Below are 17,800 nucleotides of genomic sequence, written 5' to 3' on the forward strand. Positions count from 1 at the left end.
CCGGAGGAAGCCTTTGAGTATGGTGGAGCCTTCTCAGCCTTTCTAGCAGATTCAGGGCAGGGCCCCCAAAATTTAACTGAGGTCAAAGATTCATGAAAAGGCAAGACTCAAATTCAAAAGGACAGTGAAAGAAGGATTGTAACTTTATGTACACCTGGGGAAAAATAAGGAAAATTAGCTGAAATTCATGGGCCTTTGAATTGAAGTCAGAACATCCTTGCTGCCCTATAACGTTCCATTATGGAAATGGAAGCAGGAATGGAAAGGGCAGCCCCTGTCCCTGGGTTTGTAGTGCTTGTCCTGCCTTCCCCCCAGAAGGCTCACACCAGAGCCCCCCCTTCCTACCGGAGCACGTGAGTGCTGGAAGCTTTAATTGCTGCTCAGCCCCCTGTCTGGCTCCCTGCTCTGCTGCCCTGCCTCATCAGTCTTCTTTGACTGGAAACTCAATATCCCCTGCAGAAAGTCTGCGGCCGTGCTTTGAAGTTATTTGCATCCAGTCAGAAGAACCTTTTAGTTCTAGTTCTAAATTGAGTGCCTCGGTGGTTTCAGTCCCCTGAAAAGCAGGGCAGCTGAATTCTACAGCAGTCACACTGGGCCCCAGTTCTTAGTCACGTCGGTGAATTGATGCATAAAACTTGACAGCATTGTAAATCTCTTCACGGCGGGTAGGAAACGGAAGTCACCAGTGCTAGTCAGTAAAACAATTTTATGAGGTGAAGAGTTTTGTTTCAAGGCCAGTAAGGCATACGTGGCTTATCTTGGTTTGTTGAGGGCACTTTGAGGTTTAGCTAAATTCCTGCAGGGAAGCCATGCTGTCATTTGCCTCCGATATATCCTAGGGATAAGGATGTGGCCATTTACCACCCCAGTCCTGACATAACACCCTTCACAGGAAAGCTGATACAGCACCAGGGAAGTCAGTCTTCCTTCAGCTGTTGGCTACCTGTCCCCCACCACACACACTCCATTCTGCTTGATGTGGCAGACGCTTTGGAGCAAAAGGGAGAAGGGTTTCAATTCCGGTTTTCCCACTTACTATTCACTTTGGGTAAGTAATACCCACCTCAAAAGGATGGGGAGCAACTAAACGTGGTCATATGTGTAAGGTGCCTAGCAGAGGGCTGAACTAAAGTAGACACTCAGTACTGTTACTTCCTTCCTCTCCCTCTCTGACTTCCCACACACGTCACAGCCCCTTTCTGCTAATAGCCCCTCTTTACTTCTTGGTGTTGGACAAAATATATTCCCGTTATCACATGCAGCAGCTTTGGCCCTCTGCACCAGCTCTGTCCACAAGCACAGGCCAGCGTCAGTATTTCTCTCAAGGTGACACTTGTAATGGATGATTGCTGCACTTCTTAATCCATTTATGTAATCCTTCCTGCTTTGCTTGCAGTTATTTTCAGGGCTTTAACAGCAATAAAATGGTTCCTTTCCCAAGACAGAGTTCATTCAATTTAAATCTGGATTGATTATGGCTAAACTTATGACATGCCTTTACAAAGGAAGAAAAAACACAGCAATAAATTATGCGCAGTAATTATGGAGCATTTATTCAGACTCCCCAGTGTCCTGGGCTCAGCATATAACAGGGGAAAAACCCTGCCCTTGAGAGTCAAAGGAGAGTTGCGCATATGAAAAGGCACCCAGGGCAGGACGTAGGTCCAATTGCCATTTAATTCCTCATTCAAGGGGTCATCTGGACATATGGCTGATGTTTCAGCTGACTTCATGGGGTTAAGTGGACTCTTCACCCACTGGTGCCTTCTTTTCCTTCAGTTTCCCTCAGATGCATTTCACTGACAGCATCCTTAGCCTTTGAGCTCTACCCAAAAGGGCACTCCTTACTGCTCCTCAAGCAGTTCTGATTTAAGACTAAGACGTTTATTGGAGCTAGAGTCCAGGGGACACTTGGTGATATCCTCCTAACATTTGTGGGATTCCTTCTGTGGTGGCCTGGCAGGTGACATGGGAAGTATGCTAGGAACTGGTGGTGGAGCGTGTGCAGACAAAGCACTTTCTTCTAGCTGCACTCTTGTGAGAAGATAGTCACATGTGTGCTCGTCAGTCAGAGGATTCGGATGGCAAATGATGGATGATCGGATGGATTTTGAGAGCACTAATTGAAAAGTGATTTATTAATACAATAATGCAAATTTAATTCCAGTACGCATTTATGACTTATATTTGAAAAGTTAAGGTGATGCTCTTAATTCATAGAAGTCCCAGTAACCATACTGCTTTGACAATCATTCACATCGAGTAACGGCTAAAAGAGAGAAATAGAGGAGAAAGGTGTGACATTTTTTTTTCTTTTAATTTTTGACCATTTGGCTTTAAAGGGAAAAAATGGAGGAAAAATCTAAATGAATCAAGATGAATAACCAGCATTGATTGAGTACCACAAGCTAAATTCAATCCTTTGAATATTGCTATGAAATCGGTCAAGTTATACTACTTACGTTTTATAGGTGAGAAAGCAGAGTTGGGAGCAGTTAAGTAACTTCCCAACTCAAAACAGGCAGAGCCACAATGTGGAGGCAGCTGTAGCCTTCCTGCAGGGACCAGGCGCTTACCCACTATGCTCTACTGCCCTCTAGGACCCAGGACACAAATAGGCATCACATTCACAACCCAAAAAATGCAATTTCCTTGGACATTTTGGTTGACCTTGGAGTTAAAATGAAGCTAAGACCTTCTTCTTCCTCACATTTACTAGTAAAATTTCATTGCCAGTTAAATATATTAGACTGGTTATCCCTAATGTGTCTTCGATATGGTTCAAATTAGATTTAAGTAATGGCTTACAGTCAGGACTTATTTAGAACCATGAAACAATTTATTTTGTTTTTTAAGATAAAGGCAATGATTTTAAATTGCTGAACTTTTCGTTTTCTTTCATCAGAACTTTTTTTTTTTTGCAAGGCACAAGGAAATTTGAGCCAAGATATAGGTTTAGCCAAGTTGCTGAGAGTTTTTCATTTTTTTCTTTGTTGTTGTTGATTTTTTTTTTGAAGGGCAGACAGGATCAAAAGAGAAACTAAATTTTCCACCTTTGGTGTTTGAGTAGTAACTGGATCCCAAAGACAGACTCAATCCCTGGTTAAGGTTGTCCTCTCGGAATCTTCCCGCTCTGTTCCCAAAAACACATGCTGAGCATGTTTGTTTACAGCCATGCGCTTTGTTACATGGTGTGTGTGTTTCTTCCAGTTGACCTGGACAGGCTCAATGATGATGTCAAGCGTTACAGTTGCACTCCCAGGAATTACTCAGTCAACTTAAGAGAGGAGCTGAAGCTGACCAACGTCGTCTTCTTTCCACGTTGCCTCCTTGTGCAGCGCTGTGGAGGAAATTGTGGCTGTGGAACCGTCAACTGGAAGTCCTGTACGTGTAATTCAGGGAAGACTGTGAAAAAGTATCATGAGGTATGTCATTCTCAAGTATTTTGTTGCAGTGCTGCATTTAGCTCTTTTCAGCTGCGTCAGTCCTGTAATCTATAGTGTGTTGGAATTCAGGGCCATTGCATACAGTGGTGCGGGTTGTTCACTGCACAAGGACACCCAGTCAGGGCAGGGGATGATTGGGAGCTGAACTTTCACTCGTGCTAAACTTACCAAGCCAAGTGCCCTGGGTAGGAATTAAGTCCATCCTGAAGAAGTCACTCCTTTTTCTGATTCTCACAGTAAACCATGTGGGTTGACAACAGCCTTGTTAGAATATATAATCAATCAAATGTATGGTGCAGTAATTTCAGAGCTTACTTGGCCTCATTGTAGAAATATGATGGTATTCATTTACGGGATATGGCTGCAAAATCTAAATGGCTTTAAGAAAATCCTAAGAGCCAAACATTCATTTAATCATGTCATTAAAAAATTAAGCAAAGATAGAAAAATATGAATTGTCAGAAAATAGACATTATCAGAGACCTTTTCATTCTCTAAATATGGAAGTATTATTCTTCTAGAAATACTAGTTTTTCCTAAATACTATTGAGTGCTACCTGGGAAATCAACTGGGAAATTATGCAAAAATAAGCAAAAGTAAATAAAATGATGTAAGAGGAACAAAAATCTAAGGAGAAAGTAACCTTTAATAATAGTGCCAACAAACACTCATGAGCATTTGCTGTGTGCCAGACACTATTATAAGTAGTCACCAGCTCACTCAGCAGTTTTTCAGCAACGTTGTGAGGGTGCCATTTTTATTCTCTCATAGGGGAGTAACTGAGGCCTAAGAGGATCAGCAAGTTGACCAGTGTGACATGGTCAATAAGGTCAATAAATCAGAGAGCCGAGACCTAAACTCTGATCAGCTGGTTCCAGAGTCTATGTTCTTGTCACAAGTAACACGGTGCTCTCTCTTTTTAAATAGAAAGCACTTTATTGAGCATTAAAGAAAGAGTAAAGGGCAGTTAGAGGTGCTCCTGGCATTGACAGCAGCTTTATTACTTCCTGATTTGGGGAGCAAATGCAAGTCACTAAAGTTTAGAGTGAAATGGGACTAAGAAATTATATCAGATAATCCCTTCAGGGTGGTTCTGGGATCAAATAAAAGAGTGCATGTGAAATGCATTTTGTTAAGATGTGAAATATCCTACAGAAACACATTTAAAAATATAAACTAAAATGTGAAGCAAACATTAGTGTTTGCTATTATTGTTTGAGTTGCTTTTCATCAGTACCCACCAAAGCAAAGGAATAGGTAGTTCTCCCTAAATAAAATCTCCAGCTTGGTAAAACTGTTTTGTTATCCTGAAAACAATAAAACAATAATAATAAGTTAGGAGATAACTTCTGAGCTAAATGAAAATAAATACATCATAACTGGTATTTTCACCTTGAGAAATGTAGGAAGTCATGGGCCACAATAACCATGCATACCTTCGACAGCGGAAACACATTTTTTTAGACCTACATAGAACATATTTTCTTAGTCACAAGAATTTCTTACTCCACCCCACAGTTTTCAAAGGAAAAAAAAAAAATGTTCTCATATGCAGAGAATGCTATCGTCTGTGTGCATTGTGTTTTATTTTTGTATGACCTGATGAACTCTAGATTGGATGTGGTCCTTTGCATCTAAGAACCTGAATTTTGTAACATTTAGTCATACCCTGAGGATGAACGCAGAATGCGATAATCAGGTTGGAGTTAAAATAATTGAGGAAGTGACAAGATCTCTACCTAGTCATAACTGTGAGGAAAAATATTCGAGTTCAGCCTTTGATGTATTTGTAGAGAGCTTTATTTTCATCCCGACTCTCTGCTCAGCTAGAAGTTACAGCTTGATTTTTTAAATTCCATATTGTGGAAACGGCAGAGTTAAACATACACCCAAAAGGACCCTTGCCTCGCAGACAGTTAACTCTGAAGAGCTCTGAAGAGTCCTTTTCTTAGTTCCTTTCTTGTCTCTGTACACAATAGCTGTTCCCTGTAAATTTCTGTTCACAATTAATATCTAGAAAGGAAGCCCTTGATCTCTTTGTTCGGTCACACGAGTGGATCTGAAATGCTGGCATCTTTGTGAAACTGCTCTCTGAAGCATCCCTTTGAAGCATGTGTAGTAGTATTTTTACTTCCAGGAGTCTGCAGAGCTCTACAAAATCACTCTGCCAAGTGCTGGACAAAGGAACGAAACAGCAGCCATCACTCAGTCAGTAACTGCAAACCTGCAACAAACACGCCTGGCGCGTTTCCCTGGGACTCCTAAAACACCCTTGAAATGTGTCCCAGCAATCACTCTGTGGAGTGCCCTGTGGAAAAGAGCAGAGGGCTGTTCCATTTCCAGAAATGGTGCTTGGGCTAGGTTCATTATGGAAAAATCTTCGTCTTCTGTTAGTTCTCTGTATTCTTACCTCAGAGAAATGAGAAACCAGTTTCCCCCACTCCTGGTTGTAACTGAGGAAATGTGAAATGAGTTTCTATAGGCGATTAGCAGCCTTAAAAGGGTGACTAGAATTTGTCACATAAGCAGCTGTGTGACGCTCCACAAATATTTCAATACTCAACATTTAAGGAATAAAATCCAAGAAATTATAAAGCTCCTAATGATGCTAATATCATTGCTCTTTTCACAGGTCCTGCTACTTCTCCTGTAGGGGTTTGAGCATTCTTCACTGTGCAATACCATATTATCATCTTTAGTATTTCCTTTTCTAAAAAGTTTTATAGGTATCCTTTTTCCTAACAACCATTCTATGCTTCTTGGAATATATAGGATATAAAAGATACTTTGGGTAGTGATTTTTAAAAAGGAGAGGCTCCAGAAAACATATTTTGTAGACAATAGAAGATGCTATTGTTTCAGTTCTCATCTTTCCTTGATAATGCATAATGAAGGAATAGGATATTTCTTAGAAATATGGTGACCTTTTAAATTAATACTTTCTGTTATTCATCATCTGGTCCCCTGGCTATGTCCATTCAGTCAACAGCCAAAAACTTAGGAAGCAGCAGAGAGACAAGAAGTTAATTTTCTCTGTCCTTTGTCTCATGATTTTTTCATGATGTTGACATAACCTCCTGAACTCTCTAGGAGAACTTTCTGCAGTGATGGGAATGTTCCATGTTTACGCTGTTCAATATGGTGGTCACTAGCAACACGTGATTATGGGGCACTTGAAGTGTACGTAACACAACTAAGAAACTGAATTTTTAATTTTACTTAATTTTAAATAATTTAAATGTAAAAAACTACACGTGGCTAGTGGCTACCATTTTGAACAGCACAATCCTGGATCCATCTCTGTTTCTGGCACACTTATAACATCTAGAATTATTTCTGTCTCTGGACAAAATGAGAAAGTGACTTTAGAGGCTTCTTTTTATTTTAATGTAGAATTTAATATTAACTATTTGCTTTCTATTAAAGTTTAAGAGTTAGAAAATGTAAGCAGATATTTATATATGAAACAGAAGATTAGAGGTAATAAAATGTTGAGCTTCAGAATTGAGATCAAACAATAGTACTTTTAGGTTTTACGTTATTTTAAGCATCTGTCATTGAAACAAATTTAGCTAAAATTGCAAATTGAGACCAAGGAGACAAGAAAAAAAATTTTTCAAGGAGTTTCTACTCAATGGCAAAGGCAATGAGATTTGGGGTAATAATTATAACTAACCATAACAAAAGTCAAGAAAATCTCTTTTCTGTTCTTTTTCTGGAAATAGCATTTCTAGAGCTTATAGAGTCTCCCTGCTTCCTCTCCTTTGTCCTTCTTTGAGTGAGACCATGACACAGCTGTCTTGCAGACCTTTCCTCTTTCCTCTGTTTTCCTATGAGAAAGAGGAAAATAGAGCGAAAAAAGTGCACAACTAGAAGAGAGAAGATGTGGATTCTGGTTCCAGCTCTGCCACATGAGAGACCACCTAGAACCAGCTGCTTAAAACCTCCCAGGGCCTCAGGTTTCTTCAGATAATCCCCACACTAATTTACAGTTTGGAGTTCCCAGACAGACGTGAAATTACATGATATCCATTAATCGTTACACTCTATCCTACCCCCCAAAATCTTATCTTACTGAAATTGTGAAAGGAATATAAACAAATTGGACGTTGAAGTGCTAGGTAAATGCAAAAGAATAAAGATATGATCTGGAGCAATTGATGTTTATAGACTGCTATAAAAAGTTGATTCACTCATCAAAAATAACACCCGTGCTACTTACCTCCTGGGGATACTGGGTGAATGAAAGCATTTGAAGATTGTAAAGCATAAACAGATGTGGGTGGAATTTTTTTAAGAGCATGGGCTAGCTTTCTGAGTTCTGACTTCCTTACAGCCCTGATGACTCACCAAGTGAATGGACTCTCCGTTTAAGTACTACGAGAGGCTCACATCCTCTCCCTTCTAGATCTAGCATCACATCTGGCCTTCCTGCGGAAGTTGAGCAAACCTGTCATGGGGCATGATACTCCTCAGGTAGACAAGACCCATCTGTGTCATGACTGATACTCAATGCCAATGCCACGCTCTGAAATTTGGTGCCCAGCTAGGCTTCCATTATGTGTTCTGCAATGGGAAGGCTGAACATGTAGTCATTGACCCTCTAAGGTGCCGTCAAAATCATTTAACTGTTTAGTTCTGTAAAGGTACGAGTACAGCTAAATGCCCCCCATGGTAACCCCAGAGTGCTCACAGAAATTTCTATTAGAAGTTAATGTCTACAGATGTCAGTATTGCATTTTCAAACTTCATGAGCGTTTTATAGACCCTAACTGTACCCCCACACTTTGGTCACCTTCAAATTTAACTTGTCAGCAAAACGTTGCTGAACTCTGTCATTTGTATCTTTCTTTGTGAGTGCTGTGTCTTATGACTTGGTATCAGTCCTTCCAGGACAGCCCTCAGCCTCTGTTGTGACTATTGCCTGCAAGTTGAGCAGCTATCCAGGTAGAAAATAATATGTTATCCCTTCTCAAAATATTTTTGCTTGTAGTCACTTAGGTTTCAGAAAGATTGACTATTAGCCCTTAAAAATCTTAACTCTATGCACATTTTTCATAGAGGCTATAAGCATGACAGAAGTAAAAATGGAAGCAAAAATATGGAAGCCTTTTTTTTTTCTTAAAATAAGAAACTATATGTGTACTGAATACTGCCTGCTTTAGAAGTTGGATAGAATCTTAAATAAACTCTTAATGATTCAGGTTTATATAATGCATTTGTCCTGAAATATGTACTTGTGTTCCTATGTCAGCCATTAATTTGAAAACTGTTACAAGGCCTTAACAACCTTTTTTTATATTGTCAATAAACAAGAACCCAACTCAACAGATAGCTTCTCTGCCTAGTATTGTTTTATTACTGTAACAGCTTTATGGCAATGATTCATTCAGTGGTTTTTTGGCAACAAGGCGAGTAACTATAGTTAAATATCGTTTGTGATATGGTAATTGCAAACTGAGCATCTTTGACTTTGTGTAGTGCTGTGTAAGACACCGACTGACACTGTCATTCTCCATTTAATAAAAGTCAACTTTGCCTGGTTTCATGTGGTTTTCCAGGTGGTAGAGAGGCATCAAGATTTCCATTTTCACTGATAGGTGCTAAGAAATGGCTGCCTGCTCCTCAGTGAATTTTTATTTCAGTGTGTGTGTTTGCAGCTGTGACTCATAGCTCAGAAAATAGGAAAGCATTTTGTGATGGCACCTATTAGCAAGTGTCCTTCAGCGGCTGTAATTAATTCAATAGTTCTTTCCCTTTAAAGGTGACCAGATAACCCATAACCAGCCAGTTTGCTTTTTCAGATAAAGGCTTTTCATTTTTCTTTTAACTTTCCATGCTCTCTCAAATCAGCTTTGCTTTCTTCCTCTGTTCAATGCTGTGTACCTGAACCTAAGACTATTACATGGTCTGAAAGCTTTGAACATCAGTGCTGTGATCAGCCAGAAAAGCAGTCCAATTTCCACTTTGTTCAAACAGTGCTTTCCTGTCTTGTCTGGGAAAGTGTCTGCCAATTCATTTTTCTCTTCTTATCAGCAAAACACATATATACTGTCCTCATGTTGCTTAATATAAAACACAGGGAAAATCCCCGAACAATCAGACCAGTTAGAAAAACTGCCCAGGCTCTGCTCTCATCCCAGAGCACACACTTTGTTTGCTGTCAGATGAGAAAGCAAATCGACAGAGCACTGAATTTATAGATGCTAGTCGTTGCAAGTTATTAGGCTCTCATGATGGCCTTCTTTAAACAGAGGATACATATCATATGCTCATCTTCTTAGGAACCATTTCCCTTCTCTGCTTCTGCCAACCCCTAAATCTAGTTTACATGGAGATAGTCTTGGACAATAGTGGCTAATTTATATTGGAGAAATTCTTGGCAAAGCTGTAGGACGCCAGTCTCTAACTGCTTCCAGGGCACTCTGCCCAAATATGGCACAGTAGGGCTTTTATATCTGTCATGGGCAGGGCTATTTAATACCCAAAAATGTAATGCATTCTTCAGCCATTGCTTTTTTAACTTATATTTTCATGGAGAAGCAACAAATTTATTTTCTTGTTCACCCAGCAGGAGAGAACACAGGAGCAGGGAAAGGCAAATGTCATTGTAACTCTGCTCTCAGTACTTTAAATTTTATTTTAAAATTGCAAAGGATTAAAAGTGGTCCAAAGTATGGGCCACTTCATTTTGGCCTTTGCTTTATTTCCTGGCTTATTTTGTCCCCTGTGTTTGTTGGAGGTGGCATAGAGGAGATTCAGGGAGGAAGTAAAAAGGAGAGAACATGAACACACACCCCCATACTTCTGCATTGGTGGCATCACCCATCACGTTCACCCAGGTACATTTCTTTAGCAGCCACTATGTTCTCAATATACTGCTGAGCTGTAGAGACAAAAGTTTCAATTTCAGAGAAAAGGGCATGAGCTAGTCCACGCAGAGTCAAATTCTGGTTCCACCAGTTACTAGCTCTGTGACTTTGGGCAAGTGACATAATCTCTCTCTTTCCTTATCTATGGACAGAATTAGGAAAGTACCTAATGGTACCTATAGTGTTGCAGTGAAGTCGAAGTAAGTTAGTATTTGCCAAGTCAATTAGAACAGTGTGTGGCATCTAGTAAATACTCAATAATGTAAGTGATTATTTTTGCTCTCCTTGCCCTCAGAGTGCTTATAATCGAATTAATAGAAAGAATGCATAATACATCATATGAGAGTGTGCGATACATATTGTAAGTATGGCAAAATTGCAAGAGAAAAAGGTATCAGTTAGCTATCAAAACTGGCATTTGGGGGCCTGGCCCAGGGGCCGAGTGGTTAAAGTTCTGTATGCTGCACTTTGTGGCCCAGGTTTGTAGGTTTAGATCCTGGGCATGGACCTACTCCACTCACCAGCCATGCCATGGAGGTGTCCCACATACAAAAAAATAGGGTAAGATTGGCACAGATGTTAACTCAGGGCTAATCTTCCTTAAGCAAAAAAAGAGGAAGATTGGCAACAGATGTTAGCTCAGGGCACTCTTCCTCAGCAAAAAAAAAAAAAAAAAAAAGGCATTTGGACAGCTTTACCGATATCAAATACTTTTGAGGCTTGCGCATTCTTCATGAACTCTCTTAGGATGTTATTTTTCCCCCCAATTTTGTACTCATTAATCTTCTTTTGAAGCTCTGCTACAAATGGGACTCCATGTCCATTCTGTGTTAGCAGAGTCCAGGCGCCCTAGCTTGATGGAACATTGAACAAATACAGTGATTCATTCTCTTCCTCCCTGGAACTCCTATGGAACAGCTTGGCTAGATACTAAAGTAAAGTGGGTGCACATACTATGATGCATGAGTACTGAGGACTCTGGGCCTATTTTCCTAGGACATGGTTTTGGTTTGTTTATGACTTCAAACTGGTAATGTGAGGATGAGAAAATTGCTGAGAATATAATTTATTGTAAAGAATTGTGGGGAAGCCGTGAAAAGTTATACAGATGTGAAAGCAAGATTTCACCATGTCTAACCTTCATCTAAGACCAAAGTATACCAAGCAAAGTGTAGCAGGTCACCACGCCCACTCACATGTGGGGCCCAACACACTTTTGAGACACAGAAGGAAATCACAGGCACATTGGAGAGGCATTGGGTCAGAGTGTGCTAGGAGCCTAGAGGAAAAAGCCCTGCTCCTGGGTCCAAAAGGCACTGAGCTTCCTTTAGAGTCTCAATTCCCTAATCTACAAAATGGGAATGAAGACGTCTCCTCTACTGGGTGACAAGGTTCACCTGAGGGCAAAAGAAATAGTGCGGCTGTGCAAGTTCTTTGAAAACTGTAAAATGCTACATAATTGTTTGATGGTGCCGTGATGGAGTTTACAGTCTGAAAGGAGAATAGAACAAGATCAAAAGTAAAGGCTAATCAGAACCTAAGAACGTGAAGAAGAGAAGCGATTAAACTGACTATATAGTGTATGTTAAAGCGAGTATGTAATTTTCCGAGCATTTGTGCGTGTGCTGCTACTGTTTGACTTCGATGAAGGCCACAGCGGGAAGAGTTAGCTTCTACTTAACCTTACTAATTTAAAAAATTATGTTTAAACTTATTGATTTAAAAAATTAAGGATATACTTTATTAATTTAAGAAATGCTGTATTGATACACAGGTATTCATGTACAAAGCTTTTAGTGGAGCCTGATTTGTTTTGAATTGTAAAAGGTATTATATATTAACAAGTGTGTGTGAACACAAACACCTTTTCATATTTTTATGGCCACTAATGACCTGCATCAGGGCAAAATGTTTTATGTCAATCAAACATTTAGCCATACCGGCATATTATGTTCATGACTTTATTCATTGTCCTGTCCACAGAGATAATAATATGCTTGGTATTGTATTTTTCTGTAACACATCCTTTGGTCAGAAGAATCTTTATGATAGTATTTGGGACAGCACCTGGCACAAAGCAGGCCCTTAGAAAGCCATCGGTAAATACCTGCTAGGACACCTGAGGTCATCTTGGTACTGCAGGTAGGTAATTGCAGGAGGCATTACTCTGGGATCACTAGACCCCTCTACTTCGAGGAATTGATGATGGCTTGTAAAAATATTTGCATATGTACCTTCTAATAGTGAGCCCATAATTTTCGCTGGATTCTCAAAGGGTTAAGAACTAGTTGTCAGAAAGAGAATAAGTGCTATCTAGTTGAGTTAAACTCCAGGGGCTTTCTAACAGCAAATATGTTTCTTGTCCTAGGTATTAAAGTTTGAACCTGGCCATTTCAAGAGGAGGAGCAGAGCAAAGCACATGGCTCTCGTTGACATCCAGCTGGATCACCATGAGCGGTGTGATTGTATCTGCAGCTCAAGACCACCTCGATAAAAGAATGTGCACATACAATACTTACGTTAAGCATGAAAGAGCCTTTAGTTTAAGGAGGGTGTGGCAAGAGACCCTTCTCCCACCAGCAACCGAACTTACTACTAGCCTGCAAAGCATTGAATACAAGCGGTTGCTGAGTTTCAACCTAGCTTTGTTAGTGCTGTGACAAGTAGAAAGGTGTATCATCAACTTCTATATCCAAGAATATAGGATTGCATTTAATAATAGTGTCTCAGGATATATATATATATATACACACAAATATATATATGTATCCCCATGTCTATGTGTAAATAGATCAAATGGTTTATTCAGTATATATAACCAGGTACACCAGAGCTTACATATGGTTGAGTTATTTAGACCCTTAAAATCTTTTCACAAAATAGGAGACATGTTATATACATGAAACATGCTTTTGGAAAATTTGGAAGAATTAATTTGTTTATTTTTAAATTTGGAATCACAAAAGAATTTTGGATCTTGCTCTTTTCAAGAAAACGCCTTGGATATTAAAAACCAATAGATGGGCTTTTCTTACGGATACATCTTAATTATAAGAAAGGAAAAATATGGTTTCTGAGAAAAAGGCACAAACATAACCATTTTTCCCATAAGATGCACCACATACTTACCTATTTAGACAATAATCACCTGTCTCCAAAAGCATGCCATAGTAATATAGGTGCCTTAGAAATTAAGTCATTAAATCTTCTTTTTAGGTATCTTGCTGAGGCGTGCTAATTCATTTAACACCTGTCTCAAAAGAAGTTTCTCAGAAAGTTTATTATTATAATCTTACGAGAGACAGTTTATAAGTTGTAGCAGAATTGTGAATTGTTCCTTTCCAAACATCCCTCCACAGTAGTAACTCCTTTGGAGAATGGCGTGGGGAGTCTACATGAGCCTGTCAAAACAGTGTTCATTGAAAGATTGAGGCAGTTGAAAGTCAAAAAAGTGAGCATCGAAGTATTAACATAACTAGAAATTGGATGGAATATTTGACAGGATCCATATTTGATAATGGATTCAAACTCTCGAAACAGTGCCAATTAATTTTATGTATCTTGCTTTTGTGTTCCTGTCTCTTCAATATACAGACATGGATTTACAATGGCATTTTATATTTGGCAAGCCCTCAAGGAATATTTATAACCTAAAAGCTTTTGTGTATTAAAACAAACCAATTTTATTGATGTAAATCCCTAATCATATACTCACTCACCACTCTGCATTCCTGTTTCTGAACTAAGTGAAATCAGATCTGGGGTCTCATTCTTTCTAAATCTATAGAGCTTGTTCGAAGAAGTGACACTACAAGTGGTGGGAGCTCGAGTTCGGCCCTGTTCTACTGCTAGAAACCTGGTTTTGCATTGATGGTTGGTATTGGTGTTTAGAGTAATTTTTCCTCCCTGGCTCCTTCATGTCTCTTGGAAAGGAGACTGCCTCCAGGCATAGGAAGTGATTCATCAGTCTGCAAAGCAAGACTCTTAAGAGAGCAACTCTGAAATCAAGATAGCCCAGGGGCTGCTCAGAGAGCGCCACATTTTTCTTCCTGCCTTGAGAGAAAAGAAGGAGAGCTGATTTCTTCCAGGAGTCCAGGGCTCTACTGACTACAACCAATTTGAGTGAGGCGTTTGTGACAGGGACTCATTAAGTCCCAGTGTCAGGGGAGTGGCCTAAATATACTTGGATTTCTAAGCATGGTGCTCTCAGGACCAAGTTCTCAACTATCCTTAGTAGCTCATTTCTTCCCAGCTCTTGGAAATGAAAGACGTATGCTTATTAAAGGACTTTCAAAACTTCCCTAAAAACGTCCAGTGTTTTTACCTCAGGGGGTGAGTGGTAAAATTAAGTACTCAATTGTCCAAAATCAGAAATAGCTGAGGCGGACACTCTCATAACAGGAACCGCTCTTCCCCTTCATGACCACTTGCAGGTTTCCCATGAAAACATCAGTTTCCTGGATCCAAATCAAAATGTATGTTACATCACTCCAGCTTGTTCAGCTCACCTCGGAGCTGTAAGTGTGAAAAATTAGAGTGTTCTACTTCATTTTCAATAAACCTTCCAGGCTGCAATAACCAGGATGGTTTTCAGTTAAAGCCCTATCTGTACTTTTTATTTATTAGCTGAAATGTAAGCAGGCATATTCCCTCACTTTTCTTTCTTCTTTCCTGAGTGTTTTATTAAAACTTCTCCCTTGGTTATCTGTTATCTATTGCACTTTCAACACGTAGTCAATAAATCTGTTTCATTGCCATCAAAGGAATAAAAAGCTCGCCGTACAAATTACATTTCAAAACAAACCCTAATAAATCCGCATTTCGGCACAGCTCACTCACCTGGAATAATGCCTTTCATTCAATATGTTCTTATAGGGCAGAACACTTTCATAAGTAGAATTTTTTATGTCCTTTTGTCATATCGGTAACAAGCAGCTTTTTCCTGTCATAGTCTTGTCTATAGCAAATGTAATATGCCTCTTATCTTCATGAAAAATAAATACCGCTTTTGAACAAAACTACTTCATTATTTAGTACTCAATGGCAGTTTTAAAAGGTGTACAGTGTTATAAGCTTGCTTTCACAAATGCACACAGTTGTTTGGAGTGACAAGATTGGGTGATTTCTGAGGGCTTGGTTTTAGGATGTTGAAAGAACGCAAACCTTGTTCCTTGATCACAGGCTTTTGCCCTGGCCCTTTCCTCAAGCTGGATGGCACAATGCGGACTTGGGTTTTGTTATTTGTTGTTTTATTGTTGCTTCTTTGTTTGACTGTTTGTTCCCCACAGGCCTTTTAATGAAATATATTTTCCCATGACATTCCTCGCTTAAGAGAGTTCACAGCCTCTGTCTTCTTTGGGGGCCTGAAATCAGTAACATCACAGACCACTTTCTCTTTTGTCTGCCCCTTTTCCTATCTAGACGGACACCCCAGCTGGTGGGTCAGTGTTGTCAGCTCAGGAGGACCAGTTTAGGGGCTCCCTTCCTATAGAATTTGGTTTATGACTTGGGAGGGGTGGTACAAAGCGTAAAGAGGGCTCTTCTCGCTGCAAGAACTTTTGCTTTGCTTATAGCTGAGTCTTTATCATCATCCTACTGGAGACTGAAGAGCAGCTGCACAATGTTGGGTGAAACTCTGCCACTTTATTTAGTTGAGTGGTTTTAGATTGTTGGGGAAAGGGAGTAGAGAGATGTGTGTTCTGTGGCAGGGATCAATTTTACCATCGGAAATACCAGCTATTGTATGAGTCAAGGTGTCGGGGAGGGATGGGGAAAGACTCAAATAATGCTGTGCATAGTAGTTAATTCAGATAACTTGGGTTTTTATGTAAAAAATCATACTAGCCATGTATATAAACAGTATTTTAATGCAAATAGGTTAAGAATTTTAGTTAATTTCCAGAAATGTGCATATATCCTGAATTACTCAAAGAATAATTCAACAGATGTCCAAATTGTTCGTATTCTTCTAGGGTCCTCTGGTAGAACATTAAATTAAAATGCATGGATTAGTATTCATGACTGAAATCCTAGAAAATACTATTTTGCTTATTGACACTTCTGATCAGATATGGTAGAAAATAGAATATTTATAATTGACTGGTTTTATTGACATTCATTCAAATTCTGTTGTTCTTAAAAATCTAGCTAAAGACTACACAGCCCTTCAAAACTTATCGTAAGACACTGGGCTATCTCCCAAATATAATAGACATCAACAATGGATAAGCAACTAACTGCTTAATTTAAGACTTTATGCTGGCTGAACATCTTACAGTTCCGAATTTGCAAGTTAATTTGTTTCTTTTTTAAAATAAATTTCATTGCTATAGAGATCTCTAAAAACTCTTTACCAGATCACATTAGAAGAGAATGGAGCTGAGTCCATAATAAAGGTTAATGTACTCAGTGCAGCAAGTTATGGGCCAAGAAATCTTCATTTTCTGATAAAACCATTTGACTTTCTAATTATTTTAAACTGTTGGATACTGGTTCCCAGGTTTAGTGGCCAGGAACCGAATGTTAAAATCACTCTTGTATCCCATTTCTATTTTAAATAATGCCTGTCGTACAAATTCTCATTTAAGAACTAAAGCCTCTGGGTCACCATCTTTAACTTATATCTTTGGTTGAGGCCATATGGCAACAAAAATTCTCTTCTAGTATCTTCTTGTCTTTCCTTTTCTCCCTGTGACTTCCACATTCCCTATCTTTCTCACCAGTCTCTACCCACCCATCTTCAAGTCAGAGAGAATCAGGACTGATGTCTGTTTTGGGGAGGCACAGGAGGTGAGGGTCATTTCAGGAGATCAAGAGAGCAAATGCATGGTATCCCAAGTGAGCATTTAATAGGGTGAAATTGCCAACTGTTAAGAAATCACTGCTTTTTAAGAGTTGAACACGTCAAGTGAGTATTTCCTAATATTGTCCATTTTGGTGCAAACTTCAGAATATGGTGGTGGATATTTATTGACTTCCATCAAAGGAAATGTAGCCATAGCCAGTATGGGGAAAACTGACTAATTAAATATTTCATTTATTCATTCAACAACAAAATGTGTTAAAACATACTATGTACCAGGCATGCTTAGGGGTTCAAAACCCGTGATCCACAACAGAAGATGAAACTAGAGGAAGATGTTTAAGGTGAGATAAACAGAAAAAATACAGATCCCCCAGCAAAAATAGTAAGGTGAATGTGGGCAGTTCAGAGAATAGAGAGTACAGTCAAGTGGCCAAAAGGAAAGGAATGTATAGAGGAACAATTGGTGGTATGTTTGCAAAAGTAGGTAAGCACCTGGTTACACAAAGTCTCACACGGATGGCTAGCAAAGGAGTTTACTTTCTGACATGTTGAAGAGGAAGCCATGGGGGCTTCTGAGCATAGTGGGGGCTGCAAGTGTCATAAAGTACCAGAGAGAAAGTTAGAAGCCCTTGGGTATAGTGACAAGTCTGCCACTTTCTGGACCTGTGATTCCTCA

General features: G+C 39.4%; 1 protein-coding gene across 2 annotated transcripts in view; it reads left to right on the forward strand.

Annotated features, from left to right (window-relative positions):
- Positions 1 to 15,340, forward strand: part of PDGFD (platelet derived growth factor D) — a 214,802-nt gene extending 199,462 nt beyond the window's left edge. For both annotated transcript variants that reach the window (XM_014860027.3, XM_014860026.3), the window contains exons 6-7: positions 3,211 to 3,425; positions 12,688 to 15,340. In XM_014860027.3, the coding sequence (XP_014715513.2) occupies positions 3,211 to 3,425; positions 12,688 to 12,813 (341 nt within the window). In that variant the 3' untranslated portion in view covers positions 12,814 to 15,340. The remainder of the gene's footprint in view (positions 1 to 3,210; positions 3,426 to 12,687) is intronic.
- Positions 15,341 to 17,800: the final 2,460 nt, after the last annotated feature.

This window comes from Equus asinus, chromosome 20 (genome assembly GCF_041296235.1).
Source record: "Equus asinus isolate D_3611 breed Donkey chromosome 20, EquAss-T2T_v2, whole genome shotgun sequence".
NCBI lineage: Eukaryota > Metazoa > Chordata > Mammalia > Perissodactyla > Equidae > Equus > Equus asinus.